At 45.2% G+C, this 21,000-nt stretch overlaps 1 protein-coding gene across 4 annotated transcripts in view; it reads left to right on the top strand.

The window, feature by feature from the left end:
- The window catches only part of FBXO16 (F-box protein 16), a 48,619-nt gene that overhangs the window by 16,216 nt on the left and 11,403 nt on the right, over positions 1-21,000 (top strand). For all 4 annotated transcript variants that reach the window (XM_064411531.1, XM_064411529.1, XM_064411530.1 and 1 more), the window contains exons 4-6: positions 12,174-12,380; positions 13,692-13,856; positions 16,352-16,557. In XM_064411531.1, the coding sequence (XP_064267601.1) occupies positions 12,174-12,380; positions 13,692-13,856; positions 16,352-16,557 (578 nt within the window). The remainder of the gene's footprint in view (positions 1-12,173; positions 12,381-13,691; positions 13,857-16,351; positions 16,558-21,000) is intronic.

The following is a 21,000-nucleotide window of genomic DNA, read 5'->3' as shown; positions in this document are numbered from 1 at the left end:
CTACCAGACGTGCAGATGACAAAGTCCCTCGAAGTCCGGTTGACGAAGAGCCTGTCGTCTTCACGTAGGGGAGATCTCAGGGTATCAGTCAGCTCTAACCTCTGTTATAGTCCTTTTGAAATGGGGCAAGGGGACACATTTCAAAATAGTCTGTTGAGAAAGGGTACAAAGAGTCCATCAGCAGTCCATCAGCAGCAGGTGTCGTCAGCAGCAGACATCGTAGGCAGGAACCATTGTCTTCTGGGTCCAGTGGTCGCTTGCAAAACTTGCTTTGGTCCCCACGCACGCCTTCCCTCACCCTACGGTGGGGATTTCAGTCTCAGTCCTTGAGGGAAGAAGAGGGGAGCATTTCCATGTAGGGGTCGCACGTCTCAGTCCTTGAGGGAGAACCTTCTCCCATCTCAGTCCATCTGTCACGGTGGTTGATGCACGGTGAGTGGAGGGTCCTTTTGTGGTGACCTCCTGACACGATTCGTCCCCAGGACGTGATTGGTGAAGTTTTTTCTCACTGATCTCAGGGTGCAAAAACCGACACGACAACGGGGTTTGCAGTAAAATCAAAACAGAGATACTTTTATTGAGGAGCCACAGCAGAGATGCGTTAGAGAGAAGGGGCAGGAGAAAAGGGAAGAATAAGGAAAAGCAGAGAGGAAAGGCAAGGAGGTGTACAGCTACCAGACGTGCAGATGACAAAGTCCCTCGTAGTCCGGTCGACGAAGAGCCTGTCGTCTTCACGTCAGGGGAGATCTCAGGGTATCAGTCAGCTCTAACCTCTGTTATAGTCCTTTTGAAATGGGGCAAGGGGACACATTTCAAAATAGTCTGTTGAGAAAGGGTACAAGGAGTCCATCAGCAGTCCATCAGCAGCAGGCGTCGTAGGCAGGAACCATTGTCTTCTGGGTCCAGTGGTCGCTTGCAAAACTTGCTTTGGTCCCCACGCACGCCTTCCCTCACCCTACGGTGGGGATTTCAGTCTCAGTCCCTTTGGGAAGAAGAGGGGAGCTTTTCCATGTAGGGGTCGCATGTCTCAGTCCTTGAGGGAGAACCCTCTCCCATCTCAGTCCATCTGTCACAGTGGTTGATGCACGGTGAATGGAGGGTCCTTTAGTGGTGACCACCGAGAAGGTCCTTCCAGAGAGAAAGTCCAGCCAAGTCAGAAGTTGGAGAAATTCCAGCACTGGCGCTGCAGGCAAAGGAGAGCACACTGCCCCTTCTCGGGTGCAGTGTTCCATGAGTTGAGCAAACACACCCGTAGGCAATAATCTGGCTCGGTGGACCAGCCAGTCCTGGATTTTCAGAACAGGATCTTTCCCTTTCCCCGGTAGTCCTGGCTTTCATGACGATCAAGAGGCAAAAAATGAGGGAAGTTTCGGACAGGCACTCACAGTTGGCTCCCATGACCTTCTCCGAGTGGTCATTGGGAAATTTGGATTAAATGGAGCTGCTGGAGCTTGGATTTCCTGGCTGGGATCATGCTCAAGGCACTGAAAAGGATTTATTCTCAAACTGGAAGGCTGCCCCAACTCCTGTTAAGCATTTTCAGCGATATCCAGGCGATGGAATAAAAAACAAATCCTCATTTAATGGTTGGACTCCATGATCCGAGAGCTTTTCCAACCTTGATGATTCCTGGATTCCATCTGCAGATGATTTCCTGAATTTTGGGGGTTTAGAAATCAGGCTGGAGAGGTCTGCAGATGGAAAAGTGCTGCACGAAAGAGCGACACCCAAAAACTTCACATTTGAGAGACTCTGAGGATGCAGCAGCTCTGCAGAAGAAATCACTGGGAATGAGGGCGGGTCACAAACTGAACACAGGCTGGGAGTGTCTTAAAGAAAGGAAAATATCCCAAAGGCAGAACCATTCCCAGCTCTGCTCCCTGCGTTTTGGGAAAGCTGGGAACAAGCCAGAGGTGCAGAAAACATGGAGAAACATCCCTGTGCTGCAGGGAAAATGGAGAAGGTGTAAAAACACCTTTTGATGAAACACAGAAGATGCCAAAAAAGAGGAAGGGAGTGACCTGACCCCTGTGCTCGCTCTGGAGAGGGCAGGAGATCCTGGGCTCGCGTCACAGTTACGCAGACACAGTTTAGACATGAGGAAAATCCAGTGCTGCAGAGAATTCCCTGCTGGAACAGCTTTCCTGGGGATTGAGGGTGGAATCTGGAGATTCTGAGGTCCCACAAACACTGCCAGGAGTGGTTTAGGGAGAGCAGATCCTGCCTTGTGGCGGGAGGTGAACCAAATCTGTGTCCTTCAACTTTTCCCACAGAAGGAGCATCCAACCTCCTGGAAAAGCAGGACAGGAAACTCCTCGTGCAGCCTTGCCATGGTGGTTTTCCTTCATTTGGTTTTCCGAATAAAGATTGGGTTAAACGTGGGGTGCTCGTTGTTTATTTGATTTTTGCTGATTTTACTTGCGTGCATCCAGGGATTTACATTTTCATTTTGTTATTTTTTTCCCCCGCTGGTGCCACATCTTTGACATCTCCCAGGGTGTTGTGGTCCATAAAACAAGGAATGAGGTGACCTGAAGGGATTTAATTTCTGTTTCTGGAGGGTGCAGCCAGGCAGGATTTGTCCCTTACTTCCAGGGAATAAAGGACAGGTCAAGAGGGAACCTTGCCAGGCTGGACATCAGGAGGAATTTCTCCATGGAAAGGGTGGTCAGGGGCTGATCAGGAGGTTTGGAGTCCCCAGGGAAGGACTGGACGTGGCACTCAGTGCTCTGGGTTGGTGACAAGGTGGGGATCAGTCCGAGGAGGGACTCGATGGTCCTGGAGGTGTTTTCCAACCCAAATGATTCCGTGATTCTGCGACTGAACCTCTTGTTTCTCCTTGTGTCACCTCTCTGTGTGGCACTGAGCCCTGCCAGGTGAGGGACACTCTTCCAGGGTGGTGGCCATGGACCAGGTTCTTGGGCTGGTGGATTATGCTTTGTGAAAACTGAGAAGAATTTTAAAACCTTTTATTCTATTTTCAGTCTCATGTGAAAGGTGAGACAATACAGATGTTATAAGTCACACCATCACAATCAGAAATTAACTATTTCTTAATTGCAATCTATTATAAGCATTTCTTGGCCTATTGGCTTTTCCTACACTAAAATTACTCTTTGTGAATGCCTTTTTCATAGTTTTATTTCTCTAGATAAAAACTCTCTCCAAATCCATCTCTGTTCACCTTGCAGCAGAGCACAAGAACACCGCCCCTAAATCTGCTGATAAAAATTGCTCTTCCCGTGGCAGGGTTGTTCCTGGTCAAGTTTTCACTTTTATCACCCTATCAAACAAACAAACGTGACATTTTACAGGGGAATCACAGAAAGATTTGGGTTGGAAGGGACCTTAAAGCTCCTCATTCCATCCCCTTCTCTATCCCAGGCTGATCCAAGCCTCATTTCCAAGAGGAAATTCCTGGGAAGGCTCTGAGGAAGGGAAGTGGCCTGGTGACAAAAATGAGCCATTGCATTGTCACCTGCCACGGGGTCAGCTCCTGGATGGACTTTAAGGTCCTTCTAACCCAAATTTTTTCACTATTCTCCTGTAAAATGTCAGTAATGCCAAATTTTTTTTGTGTAACTACAGAGGGAAAAGTGAAATCAAACGGATCCCAAGGGAGAGAGTTCCTAACTGCTGACCTTGGCAGCAGAGATATTTGGGATATTTGGGATTTTCTTGGGTGGGTTGAGGGTTTTTATGGATATCAGGTGCCTCGTCTGCTCCTCAGCTTCTCTCCCAGCTCCTGGGTGTCCAACAAATCCTTTCAGCAGGACGGGGAGAGGACGGCTGGGGAGGGAGGCTGTGGAAATCTCTCTTGAGGTTCTCTTGGTGGGGAGACTTTTTAGAAGGTTTGTGTTAGGATTGAGACTTGAATGGGACTTTTGGGTTTTTTTTTTTTGTTTTTTAGGCTGTTTAATTTTTTATTTAACAGTTTAGTACGTTGTTTATATATTAGATTTAGTGTATAAAGAGAAAAGTACCAAAAAAGTCACAAGACACACAGGTTCAAGGTCTTTTAAAACCTATTTTGTCTAATTAACTTTCAGAATGCATTTTATTTCTACTTTTCTACTCATAATTAATTAATTATCTGTTTATGTCATAATTGCATTGCTGCTCTTTGTAACTAATCACTTTGTGCTACTGGTACTGTAGAAAATGGAGTAGATGAAGAACAAGGAGATCAGACAACACTCAAAATTTTCCATCTTGTTTTCTGTCTTCTTCTAGACTAAAAACCTAAAACTCTACATTTTTCACCCCGTGATAAAATATCTATTTTACACACTCGTAGATTCTAATTTATCCTAAAGTTTTGGAAGTTTTCTCTATGGATAAAAGTTAAAAGCAGTGTTCTCCTGGGATTAGGACTTCTCAGGACAGGCAGAGAAATATTCTTTGTGCCCTGGGTTCCTCTGGGGGTTTTTTTTGTTTTGTTGTTGTTGTTTTGTTGGTTTTTTGTTGTTGTAGTTGTTTGGGGTTTTTTTTTAAATTTTTATTTTTATTTTTGTTGGGGTTAGGATTGAAGGTATTTGAGACAATAGTTTGTGTTTAGATTTAAACAATAAACTATTGTTTATTGGTTTTATTAGTGTTATAGTTTTATCATTGTCAATTTTGCAGTCTTTTATTAGTAAGGTATAAAATGGTTAACTATTTCGTGTTGTAAGATCTTTTAAGATTAAATTATCGAATTAAGAAATGATACTAAGATTATTTGCCTTTTTAACTCAATAATTGATCCTTTGAAGTCCGCACTGCAGACTTTTTTGTACAATTACAAAATACCACCCAAACCCATGAAGAAGAAGGAAGAAGAAGGTGAAGAAGGAAGAAGAATGTGAAGAACACGGAAGAAGATGAAGAGGAAGGAAGAAGAAGGTGAAGAAGAAGGAAGAAGAAGGTGAAGAACAAGGAAGAAGAAGGTGAAGAAGAAGGAAGAAGAATGTGAAGAACAAGGAGGAAGAAGATGAAGGAAGAAAAAGGTGAAGAAGAAGGAAGAAGAAGGAAGAAGGTGAAGAAGAAGGAAGAAGAAGGTGAAGAAGGTGAAGAAGAAGATGAAGGAAGAAAAAGGTGAAGAAGGAAGAAGAAAATGAAGGAAGAAGAAGGTGAAGAAGAAGGTGAAGAAGAAGATGAAGAAGAAGAAGGAAGAAGAGAAGGTGAAGAAAGAAGAAGAAGATGAAGAAGAAGGAAGAAGGTGAAGAAGAAGGAAGAAGGAGATGAAGAAAAAGGAAGAACGTGAAGAAGAACAACCTGTCTCCACCCTAAAACCTCCATCTTGCTTCATCTTTATTCCTATATCCCAAAACCCCAAACTCTAAGTTTTCCACCCTGTGCTATTACACCCCTCTAACCAACTACACACTCGTAATCCCAACGTTATTAATCAATTAATAACGCCTTCAGTCAAGCGCGGTGTCTTTTGTGGGTCTGTGCCTTTTAGCACACAAAGTTTGAAATTCTCCAGGCTTCCGGCAGGTTCCAAAAAGAGGGAAAAGTTGTTTTTCTTCTGCAGAATCCACTCCTAGTTTCGCAGAGCCCAGGGATGCCAGCCTGGGCCGCGTCCCCCTCCAGTTGGAGCCAGTAAAACCAGCAGCGCAGGGGCCTCTCCCCGATGGCGGGCTCCCTCATTTGTGTGTGTGCACTCATGGATTAATTAATTGCAAACCGATCCGGCACGGCCTGATGTCACCCAATCCCCGCGGTGACATTGTTGTGGGGAAGGCCCCGGCTGGGGAAGAGCTGCGGGGAGAGGGAAGGAGAAGCCCGGGGAATCCAGTCCGACTGGTCGGGCTGCTGGAATCGCATCCAAGGGCAGGATCTGTGCAGGATGGGGACTCGTTAATGCTGGAAAAAAGACAAATCCTGACGATTTAACCCCCTGGCTGCTGCTGTTGGGCCTTCCCAGTGCTCCCAGTGCCGTGGCGCTGGTTTAAATGGAGTTTAAGGCAGGATGATGGAAGGGATTCCCCCACGGCGGGGTGGGAAGGGTTAAAAAGGAGCAGCTCTTCCGTCTGCTGGGAAGTGAAGCTGGATTTGTTTTGACTGGTTCACTTAATCTCTTGGTGTGGAAGAGACTGAGCCAGCTACTCCCTGCTCTGCGGAGCTCACACAGAAATTTAGCAGCAAATTGGGGATCGGGATTGTTTTAACGAGCAGAAGCTTCCCCCCTTCCTGTGACACAGATTATTAAATTAAATCTTTAATTTCAAGGGGTTTCAAACTGCAAATTGGTGATCAGGATTGTGGAAGCTTTCCCCCCTTCCTGTGACACAGATTATTAAATTAAATCTTTAATATCAAGGGGTTTCAAACTGCAAATTGGTGATCGGGATTGTAGAAGCTTTCCCCCTTCCTGTGACACAGATTATTAAATTAAATCTTTAATATCAAGGGGTTTCAAACTGCAAATTGGTGATCGGGATTGTGGAAGCTTCCCCCCTTCCTGTGACACAGATTATTAAATTAAATCTTTAATTTCAAGGGGTTTCAAACCGCAGATTGGTGATCGGGATTGTAGAAGCTTTCCCCCTTCCTGTGGCACAGATTATTAAATTCAATATTTCATTTCAAGGGGTTTCAAACGGCAAATTGGGGATCGGGATTGTAGAAGCTTTCCCCCTTCCTGTGGCAGAGATTATTAAATTCAATATTTAATTTCAAGGAGTTTCAAACTGCAAATTGGGGAACGGGATTGTTTTAACGAGCAGAAGCTTTCCCCCTTCCTGTGGCACAGATTATTAAATTCAATCTTTAATTTCAAGGGGTTTCAAACTTCAAATTGGGGATTGGGATTGTAGAAGCTTCCCCCCTTCCTGTGACACAGATTATTACATTAAATCTTTAATTTCAAGGGGTTTCAAACCGCAGATTGGTGATCGGGATTGTAGAAGCTTTCCCCCTTCCTGTGGCAGAGATTATTAAATTCAATATTTAATTTCAAGGGGTTTCAAAGCGCCAATTGGTGATCGGGATTGTTTTAACCAGCAGAAGCTTTCCCCCTTCCTGTGGCACAGATTATTAAACTCAATATTTAATTTCAAGAGGTTTCAAACTGCAAATTGGTGATCAGGATTGTTTTAACGAGCAGAAGCTTTCCCCCTTCCTGTGACACAGATTATTACATTAAATATTTAATTTCAAGGGGTTTCAAGCCGCAGATTGGTGATCAGGATTGTTTTAACGAGCAGAAGCTTTCCCCCTTTCTGTGGCAGGCATTATGAAATTAAATCTTTAATTTCAAGGGGTTTCAAACCTTTCGTTTCAAGCCAAGGGTGAGAAGGGGGCAGGCAGAACCTCCTCTGTCCCCTCCAGTTCATTTTTGTCGGATTTCATTCTCAGGGAACATTTATAAATCCTAAATCCCCAGGTTCTCCTTCAGTTTTCCCTTAACACCCTGCTAATCATCATTAGAATTGAAAGTTATATGAAAAATAAGGATTTTAAAAAGGGGAATATTCCTTAATTCAGTGCATCTGAAAAGACAAGGAGATTTTTTTTTTAATTTATTTTTTCATCTCTCCAGAATCTCAGGAATGCCAATCCCACACTCTCTTCATCCTGACCTTCCTGAAGGTCTTGCAGAGGTGTTGGTGAGAAGGAGAAGAGCTTTTTTTGCTTCCTGGAGTTTGTTCTCCAGCACTGGAATTCATCCAAGGGAAAATAAATAAATAAAGAAGGAGTTCTTCAAAAATAGTCAGGAAAGAAAATGCTTCTCAATTACCTTCATCTGCACAGTGCATTTTAAACTATTATTCTGCCAGTCCTCCATTTGAGCACAGATTTGGGGTGGGGAGGAAGCAGAGGAAAAAAAATAAATCTGCATTTGTTATCTGTCTTTTGATTTTTCTAATTTCATTCTGACAGGGAAAAGAAGAGACACTGGACATTAAACTATTTATTTACCCATACTATTGAAAAAAAAAACACTGGGAGAACATTTTTTTCTTCTTTTAAAAATCTTAATTTTATATTTATATTTATATTTATATTTATATTTATATTTATATTTATATTTATATTTATATTTATATTTATAATTATATTTATATTTATATTTATATTTATATCTGTAGTCTTATTTATATTTGTAGTCTTATTTATAGTCTTATTCTTTTTTTTCTTGGTTTTTTTTTTTTGTTTGTTTGTTTTTTACATTTTTTATATTTAATTTTTGGAGGTCACATTTAACAAAGGATTGAAAGCTCATCCCATTCCACCCCCTGTCATGGCAGGATCACCTTCCACAATCCCAGGAAGCTCCATCCTGGTCTTGGACATTCCAGGGATCCAGGGGCAGCCACAACTTCTCTGGGAATTCCATTCCAGGGCCTCCCCACCCTACAGGGAAGGATTTCTCCCTAATCTAAACCTCTCCTCTCTGAGTTTAAAACCTTTCAATGCTGGAACTCTGGATATTGAGAATTTTAAATTTTCTGTGCTGACAAGCACTGACCCCCAAAAGAACAACACTGCATTTGACCTGAGGCTGTGGAGAAAGCTTCCAAAATTAAATTATAAAAGTGGGATTAGGGGTGTGCAGTTTGAATAGAAGTGTGTAATACCACGTGGTGGAAAACTTATAATTTAAAGTTTTAGAATATAGCAATACATATATAGCAAGATAGAGGTTTTAGGGTGGAAACTAATCCTTCTTCACCTTCTTCTTCATGGATTTGGGTGGTATTGTGTAATTAGATTAAAAAGTCCACATTGCAGGCCATAGGTAGTTATTAAGTTAAAAGTAAAAATAATTTAAGTGTCATTTCATAATGAAACAGTTTATCCTTAAAAAGCCTTGTAGAGAGAGATCTAAAACCTCCTTTTTTAGTTTTTTAAAGCGTAGTGCTGTAGAACTCCCAGTTTGTGAGACTAAGATAAATAATAACTAAAAAAATCTGAGTCTGAACAAGAAATACCACCTGACACATTTAATCCTGACCTTAATAATAAAAAAATAAAGAATTTAAAACACTCTGGTAAGACAGGATGAAGCAAAATCCAAATTTCCCTCAGGAAAACCCTCTCCAACCACCCCGCCATTCCCACTGGGAATTCCTGCTGGGCTGGCCACAACCATCCCAGGGCTTTTCCTCCCTGCAGGTTCGGAGCCAGATTTGAACCATTTGAGACATCTGTGGGCACGATTTGAGTCATTTGTGGGGAGAATTTGAGTCATTTGTGGGGACAATTTGAGCAATTTGCGGGGCCTCCTCCCAGGAGATGGCTGCTGACAGGCCCTTGTTGTCACTCCCACCCTGTTTGCCCAGCTCTGCAAAGCTTCCCTGAGTTCCTCCCACACAGATTCAATCCCTGAGGATTCAATCCTCCTCTTTAGCTACCTGCCATCAGCTGTGGAAAAATCTTTCTGACTCTGCCGCCACTGTGGATTTTTCCTGGTTTGGTTTTTCTCTGCCCCGCTCTTCGTAGCCTGTGCGGGGGGGTTGTGAGGAAAAAATACTTCACAAATTGTGAGGCACTCTGAGATGGCAGCAGTGGGAGCTGTGGAAGTGTCAGAGGAGAAGGAATCAGCAATGAATTCATAACTGGGGCCTGCTCAAATGGGTAAAAACCCGTCTGAGTCTCCTCATTCTGTGAGGGAAGCCAGTCCCAGCAGCATGACTGAGTCCTGGCCTAGGCTGTCCTGGATCCTTTGAGGGCTAGAAAGTGTCAGAGAAGCAATCAGACATGAATTCATCACTGGGGCCTGCTCCTGTAAAAACATATCTGAGTCTCCTCCTTTCTGTGAGGGAAGCCAGTCCCAGGAGCCTGAGTGAGTCCTGGCCTAGGCTGTCCTGGATCCTTCAAGGGTTAGAAAGTGTCAGAGAAGCAATCAGACATGAATTCATCACTGGGGCCTGCTCCTGTAAAAACCCATCTGAGTCTCCTCATTCTGTGAGGGAAGCCAGTCCCAGGAGCCTGAGTGAGTCCTGGCCTAGGCTGTCCTGGATCCTTCAAGGGTTAGAAAGTGTCAGGGAAGGAATCAGACATGAATTCATCACTGGGGCCTGCTTAGATTGGTAAAAACCCATTTGAGTCTCTTCATTTCCGTGAGGGAAGCCAAGGCTTGGAGCTGGTCCCAAGAGCATGAGTTAATACTGGTCTAGGCCATCCTGGATCCTTTGAGGATTAGAAAATGTCAGGGAGAAGGAATCAGACATGAATTCATCAATGGGGCCTGCTCAGATTGGTAAAAACCCATCTGAATTTCCTCCTTTCTGTGAGGGAAGCCAGTCCCAGGAGCCTGAGTTATTCCTGGCCCAGGCTGTTCTGGATCCATTGAGGGTTAGGAAGCATCAGAGGAGAAGCATTCAGCAATGAATTCATCACTGGGGCCTGTTCAAATGGGTAAAACCCATCTGAGTTTCTTCCTTTCTGTGAGGGAAGCCAGTCCCAGGAGCCTGAGTGTGTCATGGCCTAGGCCATCCTGGATCCTTTGAGGGTTAGAAAGTGTCAGAGAAGGAATCAGCAATGAATTCATCACTGGGGCCTGCTGCTTTAAAAACCCATCTGAGTCTCCTCATTTCCATGAGGGAAGCCAGTCCCAGGAGCCTGAGTTAATCCTGGATCCTTTCAGGATTAGGAAGCATCAGGGAAGAAGGATTCAGCAATGAATTCATCATTGGGGCCTGTTCAAATGGGTAAAAACCCATCTGAGTCTCCTCCTTTCCATGAGGGAAACCAGTCCCAGGAGCATGAGTTATTCCTGGAGCCCAGGAGCCTAGGCCATCCTGGATCCTTTCAGGATTAGGAAGCATCAGGGGAGAAGGATTCAGACATGAATTCATCTTTGGGGCCTGCTCAGATTGGTAAAAACTCATCTGAGTTTCCTCCTTTCCGTGAGGGAAGCCAGTCCCAGGAGCTTGAGTGAGTCCTGGCCTAGGGTTAGAAACTGTCAGAGAAGGAATCAGACATGAATTCATCACTGGGGCCTGCTCCTGTAAAAACCCGTCTGAGTCTCCTCCTTTCCATGAGGGAAGCCAGTCCCAGGAGCCTGAATGTGTCCTGGCCTAGGCTGTCCTGGATCCTTTGAGGGTTAGAAAGTGTCAGAGAAGGAATTTGCAATGGATTCATCATTGGGGCCTGTTCAAATGGGTAAAACCCATCTCAGTTTCCTCCTTTCTGTGAGGGAAGCCAGTCCCAGGAGCTTGAGTGAGTCTTGGCCCAGGCTGTTCTGGATCCTTCGAGGGTTAGAAAATGTCAGGGAGAAGGAATCAGACATGAATTCATCACTGGGGCCTGCTCAGATTGGTAAAAACCCATCTGAGTTTCATCTTTTCCGTGAGGGAAGCCAGTCCCAGGAGCCTGAGTTAATCCTGGCCCAGGCTGTCCTAGATCCTTTGAGGGTTAGAAAGTGTCAGAGAAGGAATCAGACATGAATTCATCACTAGGGCCTGCTGCTGTAAAAACCCATCTGAGTCTCCTCCTTTCTGTGAGGGAAGCCAGTCCCAGGAGCCTGAGTTAATCCTGGCCCAGGCTGTTCTGGATCCTTCGAGGGTTAGAAAATGTCAGGGAGAAGGAATCAGGAATGAATTCATCACTGGGGCCTGCTCAGATTGGTAAAAACCCATCTGAGTCTCCTCCTTTCCGTGAGGGAAGCCAGTCCCAGGAGCCTGAGTTAATCCTGGCCCAGGCTGTCCTGGATCCTTTGAGGATTAGAAAGTGTCAGAGAAGGAATCAGCAATGAATTCATCACTGGGGCCTGCTTAGATTGGTAAAAACCCATTTGAGTCTCTTCATTTCCGTGAGGGAAGCCAAGGCTCGGAGCTGGTCCCAAGAGCATGAGTTAATACTGGTCTAGGCCATCCTGGATCCTTTGAGGATTAGAAAGTGTCAGGGAGAAGGAATCAGACATGAATTCATCATTGGGACCTGCTCCTGTAAAAACCCATCTGAGTCTCCTCATTCCGTGAGGGAAGCCAGTCCCGGGAGCATGACTGAGTCCTGGCCCAGGCTGTTCTGGATCCTTTGAGGATTATAAATAACTCTGTGGCTTCAGAGTTTCTTTTCATGTAGCCTCTCCACTTGTTCCCAACGCTCTGCTCCCTCAGAGTGAGTCACCAGAAGCTGCTCCTGTGCTTTCCCTCGCCTCGTTTTATTTTAAGAAGCTGAATCTCCGGTTTCTCTTCACATGAAACTCCTAATTTTTTTTTTTTTTTTTTCCCCTTCAGTTTGACAAGTGGACAGATGGCCAGAGGAGGAGGATCCTGGTGGACCTGCTGGAACGCTGCTCCCTGTCCCAGCAGAAATTCTGTGCCAAGCAGCTCCAGGCCCGAGTCCCCACCGAGGCCGTCGATTTTACCACGAGGCTCCCTCGAGTCCTGTCCTTGTACATCTTTTCTTTCCTGGATCCACGGAGCCTCTGTCGATGTGCACAGGTAAAAAAAACCAGCACCTGCCTGGGCTTCAGAAAGCCAGGACAAAGCAGTTTAAAAAAAGAAAACCAAAAAAACAAAAAACCCCCTGATTTTTGGTGACAACAAAAGGTCTTCTGACTTGGCCACATGCTTAGTGATGCTCATTCCTCAGATCCTAAATTAAGCCAGATTGTCCAAGATTTACAGAACTGATGAGTCATTTTAAATGCTCAGTTCTGAAGTATTTTAAAAGTAGCATTTTCAAGGCTGATTAATTCCCAGAAAGGAAGCCTGGTACTTCCTAAAAATCACATTGCTCTAAAATACTTTGCACTGTGTGCAGAGCCCTTAATTCTTTGAGAGATATTGGCTTGTGCATTTGCAAAGAACACTTGATCCTGAAAGGAAAACAGATCCTTTAAAATGCCTGAAGGTCAAGTGTTGCATGTGGAGAAGCAGAAAATTACACATGGGCTTTGGAGCAAAATTATTAAGACTCCAAAAATCTGTTTGCATGCCATAAAATGCTGTGAGATGCTGCCCAAAGTGGTTTTAAATTAGTAAGTCAGTTTTCAGTGACATTATTACTGTGCTAATGCAATATTCCATGTTATTTATGAATATATAATAATCTCAGCATGGCTAAGCCTTGCTTTAGTAACTGGCTTTAGCATTTTATGTGGATGCAACTCAAACTCTCCATGACAACAGGTTAGAAAATTCCTCAGAATCACAGAATATCTTGAGTTGGAAGGGCCCCACATCATGAAGGCCTTTAAATCCTTTAATCAAAGTTTTAACTGGAGCATTAACAGCGCAGAAGAATTCAATTCATTTAAGAATATCCCCGGCACAGAAATCCAAACCCTCAAACTCTTTAAACCACCAAGTTCCCACGTGGCTGGGAATCCACAGGTGAGCTGGCACTGGAAGTACCTGTCGGAGCTGGACCAGCTGTGGATGCTGAAGTGAAATTTGTAAGTCAGTTTTCAGTGACATTATTACTGTGCTAATGTAATATTCCATGTTATTTAAGAATATATAATAATCTCAGCATGGCTAAGCCTTGCTTTAGTAACTTGCTTTAGCATTTCATGTGGATGCAACTCAAACTCTCCATGACAACAGGTTAGAAAATTCCTCAGAATCACAGAATATCTTGAGTTGGAAGGGCCCCACATCATGAAGGCCTTTAAATCCTTTAATCAAAGTTTTAACTGGAGCATTAACAGCACAGAAGAATTAAATTCATTTAAGAATATCCCTGGCACAGAAATCCAAACCCTCAAACTCTTTAAACCACCAAGTTTCCACGTGGCTGGGAATCCACAGGTGAGCTGGCACTGGAAGTACCTGTCGGAGCTGGACCAGCTGTGGATGCTGAAGTGCCTGCGTTTCGGGTGGCTGCTCAACTTCTGCCCCACGCCCTTGGAGCAGGGCGTCTGGAAGAGACACTACATCCAGATGGTGAGGGAGCTGCGCCTCACCAGGCCCCAGGTATGCTGCTGCCTGCAGCCCCAGCTCGCAGGTTTTGCACATTCTGCACTGGTTTTGTGTGCTGCTCTTTCCTCTGCCTCTGTTGGGGTTGAAGCACTCAAGAGTTTATTTCGTGTCCAGGCTCAAATGTTTATTTTTTATTGTCTATGTTGTGTCTCGCAAGAAGTGAGCTCTGCAGTGTTTCACTGACAAGCTACAAAATGGCTGTCTTCCTCTGCAAGGTCTCTTAAGGCTAAACGATCCAATTAAGAAATGACACCTACATGATTTTCACTTTTAACCCAATAATTAACCACTCAAATCCCACAATGTGGACTTTTCTGTCCAATTACAAAATACCGCCCAAACCCCTGCAGAAGGACCAGCCACCACCCTAAAACCTCCATCTTGTTTATATACATTACTATATTCTAAAACCTTAAAATCTTACGTTTCCCACCCTGTGAAATTATACAATTTTATTCAAACTGCACACCCACAATCCCAGTTCTATCATTCAATTTTTGAAGCCTTCTCCACGGCCTCAGGTCCAGTGCAGTGCTCTCTTGTGGGTCTGTGCTTTTCAGCACAGAAAATCTAAAATTCTCAGCACCCATCTTGTTTATACATATTACTATATTCTAAAACCTTAAACTGTAAGTTTTCCACCCTGTGAAATTACACACTTTTCTTCAAACTCCACACCCATATCCCAGTTCTATCATTCAATTTTGGAAGCCTTCTCCACGGCCTCAGGTCAATGCAGCGTTCTCTTGTGGGTCTGTGCTTTTCAGCACAGAAAATCTAAAATTCTCAGCATCCATCTTGTTTATATATATTACTATGTTCTAAAACCTTAAAATCTTAAGTTTTCCACCCTGTGATATTACACACTTTTATTCAAACTCCACACCCATATCCCAGTTCTATCATTCAATTTTGGAAGCCTTCTCCACGGCCTCAGGTCAAGTGCAGCTTTCTCTTGTGGGTCTGTGCTTTTCAGCACAGAAAATCTAAAATTCTCAGCATCCATCTTGTTTATATATATTACTATGTTCTAAACCCTTAAAATCTTACGTTTCCCACCCTGTGAAATTACACACTTTTATTCAAACTCCACACTCACAATCCCAGTTCTGTAATTCAATTTTGAAGCCTTCTCCACAGCCTCAGGTCAATGCAGCGTTCTCTTGTGGGTCTGTGCTTTTCAGCACAGAAAGTTTAAAATTCTCAGCACCCAGGGCTCCAACAGTGTGTAATTCTGAACTTCATATAAAGTGTTAGCAAGTTCTCCTCACAGATTAGTTAGACAAAACAACCATTTTCCAACCCAAGAACCAAGGACACCATTGTAGCTTCAAGCCCCAAAAGTGTCAATTGATGGGAGCAAACTGGGAGGATGTGACTTCGTTACCTGAAGCTGTAATTGAACAATTAACCCCCAATATGCAAATGCACCAGAACTTATAGAAGTGTGAAAACTCGTGAGCTGTGGGAAATGGCTTTGTAGAGAATTCTCCAAGCCTGGCAGAAGGCTCAAACATCTGTGTGCAAACTTTGAGCCAGGAAATGCTGACTTAGAAATGCCATGGAGCAGGACAGGCATTGTTGAGGGAGAAATGGAGCTAGAAACAAGTTTCAAAGGATGCAAATAAGACTGGATACTTCAGAGAAATTAAACTGTGAAAGATGCATTGTAGTAAGACCCATGAAGGGTAATTTTACATGATTGGTTTTGAGGTATTTACAGCATGGTGAGGTAAAAGTCGATAGGTTAAGGAACACTTATAATGTATTTTAATTAAGAAATAGTTGGCTTCTGATTGTGATGACATGAATTATAACATCTGTATTGTCTCATCCCTCACATGAGGCTGAAAACAGAATAAAAGTTTTTTAAAAGGCCCCATCCCTGGGTCAGAAAAGAGCTTAATCCAACAGTGACATCCATCAGCAGTGACATCCATCCTCCATCTTGGGTGTAGCCTTGGTCAGGCCCTTGCACTGCCCAAGGTGTATCCTTGGAAGGCCTTTTTAATGAATTCTTGTCTTATTTCTCTAACTCTGTCTATTTTTATGGCTTGTTTTATTTCTCTTGTTTTATTTCTCGTTTTATTTCTCTAACTCTGTTCTAGGTAGCCTCTCCAGCCGCCACACCTCCTCCACTGGGACAACTGTGGGGTCTGGCTCCCAGCCCCTCTGCCTCGTGATCTTTTTGGGGATCCTCCTGGCTTAAATTCAAAGCTCAGCCCTTTCATTTAATTCAAAGCCAAGTCTGGCTTTAAATCAGGCTCTCTGTAGTTGATAGAGAGAAGCTGATGCAGCTCAACAGCAGCTCAGCTCATTTTAATATGGATGACAGGGCTTGGGTGGTGACAGGCCCTGCCAAGGTTCCTCTTTCTGTCCACAGAGACCAACTTTGAGTCAACCCCCAATTACTGTAACTCTAAATTTAGCCCAATCTGATTTTCACCTCCGTCTCAAACTCATTTTCTCCTTTCCACCTCTCCAATTAGACTCCTTCCAAGGACGAGTTCATCGTTATCGACGTGCAGCCGCTACAAAGCAACGTCCCAGAGAGGAAACCTTCTGTGGCAGGGCTGGGGCCAAGCAGGGGGAAAAAGGAGCTCCCTCCGTGGCGTTCCTCCGACAGGAACCCCACAGACACCATCCGCTACAACTACCTGGACAACTGGGACCCCATCGAGCAGGCCAGGCAGGCGTAAGGGCTTCACCTCCTTTCCTTTTTCCCCGTGGAACCAGATTTTCCATATCCTTCCACCTGTTCTGGTTGCAAACCCACTTTCCTGCTCTTTTTTTTGGCTTTTTTTGGCCCAAAGCCGCCGCTGCTTTGTGTCCTTTCTGCACAACTCGATTTTTGGTGTAATTGTATCTCAGTTTTCAGAGCCGAGTTCGGGGTGGAACTCCTGGGGGATGTTACAGAGCTGGAGCAGGAGGAATCAGGCCAAGGGATTGTTGGAGAGTTTTTAAAACCAAGCTGCCAGGCTGAGAGGAATGTGTGGGTTTCGCAGGGGCAGAGGAAGAATGAATGAATTGTGATGAAATGTAATTTTATCTCTCGGAGGATCTGCTGGCTGAGAGGAGGTTGGGATGATTGAATTGCGGGGCAGGTGTAAGAGGATGTCAGAGCATGGAAGTGATGAATGGTATTTGTGTCTGCTCTGCCTGGATCCAGCACTTCCTGGGCTCCCAGGATTATCCACATGGGAAAGAAAAAAAAAAAAAGCATTTCCCTCCCAGAGCAGAGCTTTGCACATGGATCTGTGTCAGAACTGCCACAGGTGTTCCTTTGTCACCTCTGGCATCAGAGATTTTCCAAATCTTAGATCCAGGGTCAGTTTTCTGGGCATGAACAAGCCCAGGGAGGGTGTGGGAGTGCCCTGTGGGAAGAGCTCACCCTTCTCTTGTGTAAATCCTTGGAAATGCCACCTCTGACGTTTCCCAGGGGTCACCTCAGCCCGGCTGCTGTGACAAGGGTGCCACTGCCATTAATCCAAGCCTGGCAAAGAGGCACTGGATCCTCCTGAGCATTCCCTGTTTTCTGTGGGAATCCACGGGCTCGCCGCGCCGAGCAGGAGACTCCTCTGGGCCGTGCCAACAAAAACCTTGGGAGCCGACAGAGCCACGACAAAAAACACCCAGGTTTTGTTTAAATAAACACCCAACAGAGCCCAGATCATCCCCGCACTCAGGAGTCACCCCAGCCAGGGATTGTTTGGGAGCTCTTTCCCAAACCCACCGCTCCTCCGGGGTGTTCCGCCGAGCTCCCCGAGCAAAAGCCTTGTATGAATCACGTTTTAATCCGCGTCCCCCGGCCCTTGGATGTTGCACTACTTCAAAGAGCTTCCCAGTTTCCACCTCACCCTCTTTCTGTGGGGTGTTTCCCAACTCCAGCACCAATTTTGGGTCGTGTTCTTTGAGGTTTTTAAGGGAATATTTTTACCGAACGCTTCCTGCTTCAAACAAAATATTATTTTCCAGCTGCTCTCAATGGTTTTCTGTAGCAGCTCCCAGAGGTTTCTGTGAGGTTTAGGATTTTCTTGTGCCATTTCTGTGAGGTTTAGGATTCCCTTGTGCCATTTCTGTGAGGTTTAGGATTCTCCTGTGCCATGAAAAAAGTGGGACAGGCCTTGTCTGAAGAGTTTAAAAGTCGCCCTGTCCCAGCGTTGAGCTGTGGAACCAGATGAAAACAATTCACCTGAAATAATGAAACAGCAAATAACAAATACACTCCCTGTTTGCCTCTCCCCAGTGAGATCCCAGCCTGTCTCCATCTGTGGGGAATGTTCTAATGCAAAGTGCTCCTGCAAATCTGCCATTTATCCTCAATTACAGAGGATTATTGCCAGGAGAGAGAGGAATTCTGTGAGATTTGCCTGTTTATTGAGGATCTGCCTTTAATACCCCTTAAGCTGCAGGTAATTGCTGCTGCTCAGGCTCATCTGTGCTGATTACTCAGCAGCACAGGTGCCACATTTCAGGTGCTGACCCAGCCTCCCACTCCCACCAGGATGTTCTGCCTTCCCAAAAAATCCTCCACTGATGCTGTTGTGTTCTCCACCTTTTGGGAAGGGGAATTGAGCTCCTCAGCTGGACCCCTGGAGCAGGGGGACACCACCTTGATGACCCCCAGATTTTGGTGGGGGTGGCAGGAAAATGTCACCGTGGTCCTGGTGTCCCTCCAAGCCTTGGTTTGGAGTCTCCCAGGAATCCACCTGCCTGACCAGGGCTCGGCTTGGAAGGCAGAACAGAATCCCGAGATAAAAATCTCCCACCCCGCCGGCGATCCCAGCTTCTCCTTCAGAGGAGCCGGATTCCAGGAGCTCAAGGGCAAAACAACCTCTCCTCATGTAAAATGGATGTCGGGAGGAAGGAGATCGGTGTAAAACGAGACCCTGCAACAACAGAAGCGATTTCCAGGCGTTTGCCAAAGGGAATCTGGGAGGGGAAATGGCTTTTTCTGCGGTCTGGGTTTCGCAGAAACCCAAATGAGAGTGCAGAGAAAAGGACTGGAGGGAGCTCTTCCAGCCCAGCACCTTGCCTGGGAGTCCCTGAGCCAACAAAACCTTTTTTTCCCCATTTGAGTGCCGAGGAAGCTGTGGAGAATTCCTTGTGAATAAACAGGATCACATCAAAGGAATACCTGACGCCACCATCAAAGCGAGGTGTGAGACCAGTCACTGGCTACTGCCTCGACTCCGAGTTAATCTGCCTAATTCCAGGTTGGATTTTGCAGAATTTAAGAGGTAATCAACCAAAAAAAAAAAAAAAAAAAAAAAAGCTTTTTGGGCCTGGTTAAAATCTCCTCGAGCTCAACCTTGCTCTGCAGTTGTTTTCTGGCCCAAAGGAAGAGGAGGACTCTGCTGCTTATCACATCAAGGTGAAATATTGATATTTAAATGGCAGAATTCATGGAATTCCAGAATGGTTTGGGTGGAAAGAGGCATTAAAATTCACCCAGTTCCAGCCCTGACACCTTCCACTATCCCAGGCTGCTCCAAGCCCCGTCCAGCCTGGCCTTGGACACTTCCAGGGGCAGCCACAGCTTCCCTGGGAATTCCTGCTCCTCACAGGGAAGGATTTTTTCCTAATATTTAATCGAAATCTCTTTCAGTTTAAAACTGCTCATGGAAAAAGTCACTTGTTGTCATCTGTGATGCCGCAGAGTTTCCATCAGTTTCTTGGCTGGCCTTTTTGAGTCATCAGCTGCCTTCTCCCTCCCACAGCAGCACCAAAACAACACTGCTGAGAATTCCTAGCAGGGAACTCATCCTTGTTTAGCCAAAAAAAAAAAAAAAAAAATAAAAAGGAAATATGGGAAGCAGAACGAGCTGCAGTCAATTCTCAATTAGGCAGCGCGGTGGAAATGGAGTCCTCTAAGTGGAAACACAAAACACATTCTGCAGGCTATGAGACCATAATTGGCTCTTTAGCTTCGAAAAACAGATCGATAAATTTCCAGACAGTGCTCACTGGGGAGAACAACAGCACTGGGCCACAGCTGGGGAGTGCCCAAAAAACAGGGTTCATTTGCAGTCTGGATGATCGCTGACACATATTTTTTGTTTCTGCTGGATTTCTCTGGTGGTTACTCAGAAAGGCAGGAGTTTGTACCCTAAAAACTGTGCCCAGGAGCTCAGTGAAAACCCCTCTGAGGGAGTGAAGGAGATGGGACAGAGATCCCCCAGTAATTTCCATGGGAGGTTTTGGGTTCAGCTGGGACAGTGTGGGAAAAGCTTCGCAGTCACTGAGCAGGGAAATGAAGAATAGCAAGGATCAGACGTGCAGCCAAGGGAGTGGCGAGGTGATAGAGAAGAGATACAGACAGGCTTGGATTGCAAATTGCCTGGAAGGGGTTATCAAAATCCCTCAATAGAATTATAGCTGTGACTATCGGTGGTGTAATTTATCACAGCGATGATTTCTGGTAGGTCTGGTTTGTTTTCTGCCTGAATTGTCCAAGCAGCTTTTTGCTGTAGATGGAAAAAAAAACCAAAAAACAACCCAAAAAAACCCCTCCAGAGATCAGCAAGGATCTGCCTCTCTGGGCACAAAGAAATATTACATAGGGGAAGTGAAAGATTTTTATCTGCAGCGAGTTAGGAAATTTTTCTGTGGGGCTCTGATCTGCCTACAGAGGCCCGGGAGGGCGTTTCTGTCAGGCCCACTTCTGCTGGAAGGCATCTGCTGTTTGTGCTGCTGGTTGCCAATAAATCAAAAGATTTGCCTCCCACTTGATGAAGAATAATGAATTCCGATTCCAGCGAGCGCTGGAGCCGCGCCAAGGCCGCGGCCTTGGGCCTCAAGACAGGGCCCTGCTCCTTCTCACGGCCACGTCCTTCCCCCCTCCCCGGCCTGGCGTAATTTATGGCCACGGGCTGGCTCTAAAAAACAGTTGCATATTGTCCTGGAGTGTTTACCCGACGAGAAAATAATTATTTGGGTAATTGTTGTGCCGGCGGCGCAGGCCGCGTCTCTGACAAAGAGGAACTCGCTCGCGTGAGGAGGACTCGGAGCGGCCTCCCTCAGCCCCTCGCTCCTCTCTCCCTCTCCGTGCTGCTCAAAAGGCAGCCCAGCTCCCTGGGGGAATCAAAAATATTCCTTGAGGGAGGAAAAGGGGGTGAGAAACGGCGAGGGAGTGAGA

The sequence above is a fragment of the Passer domesticus genome, chromosome 3 (assembly GCF_036417665.1).
Source record: "Passer domesticus isolate bPasDom1 chromosome 3, bPasDom1.hap1, whole genome shotgun sequence".
Classification (NCBI taxonomy): Eukaryota; Metazoa; Chordata; class Aves; order Passeriformes; family Passeridae; genus Passer; species Passer domesticus.
This window is presented reverse-complemented; position numbering and strand designations above follow the sequence as displayed.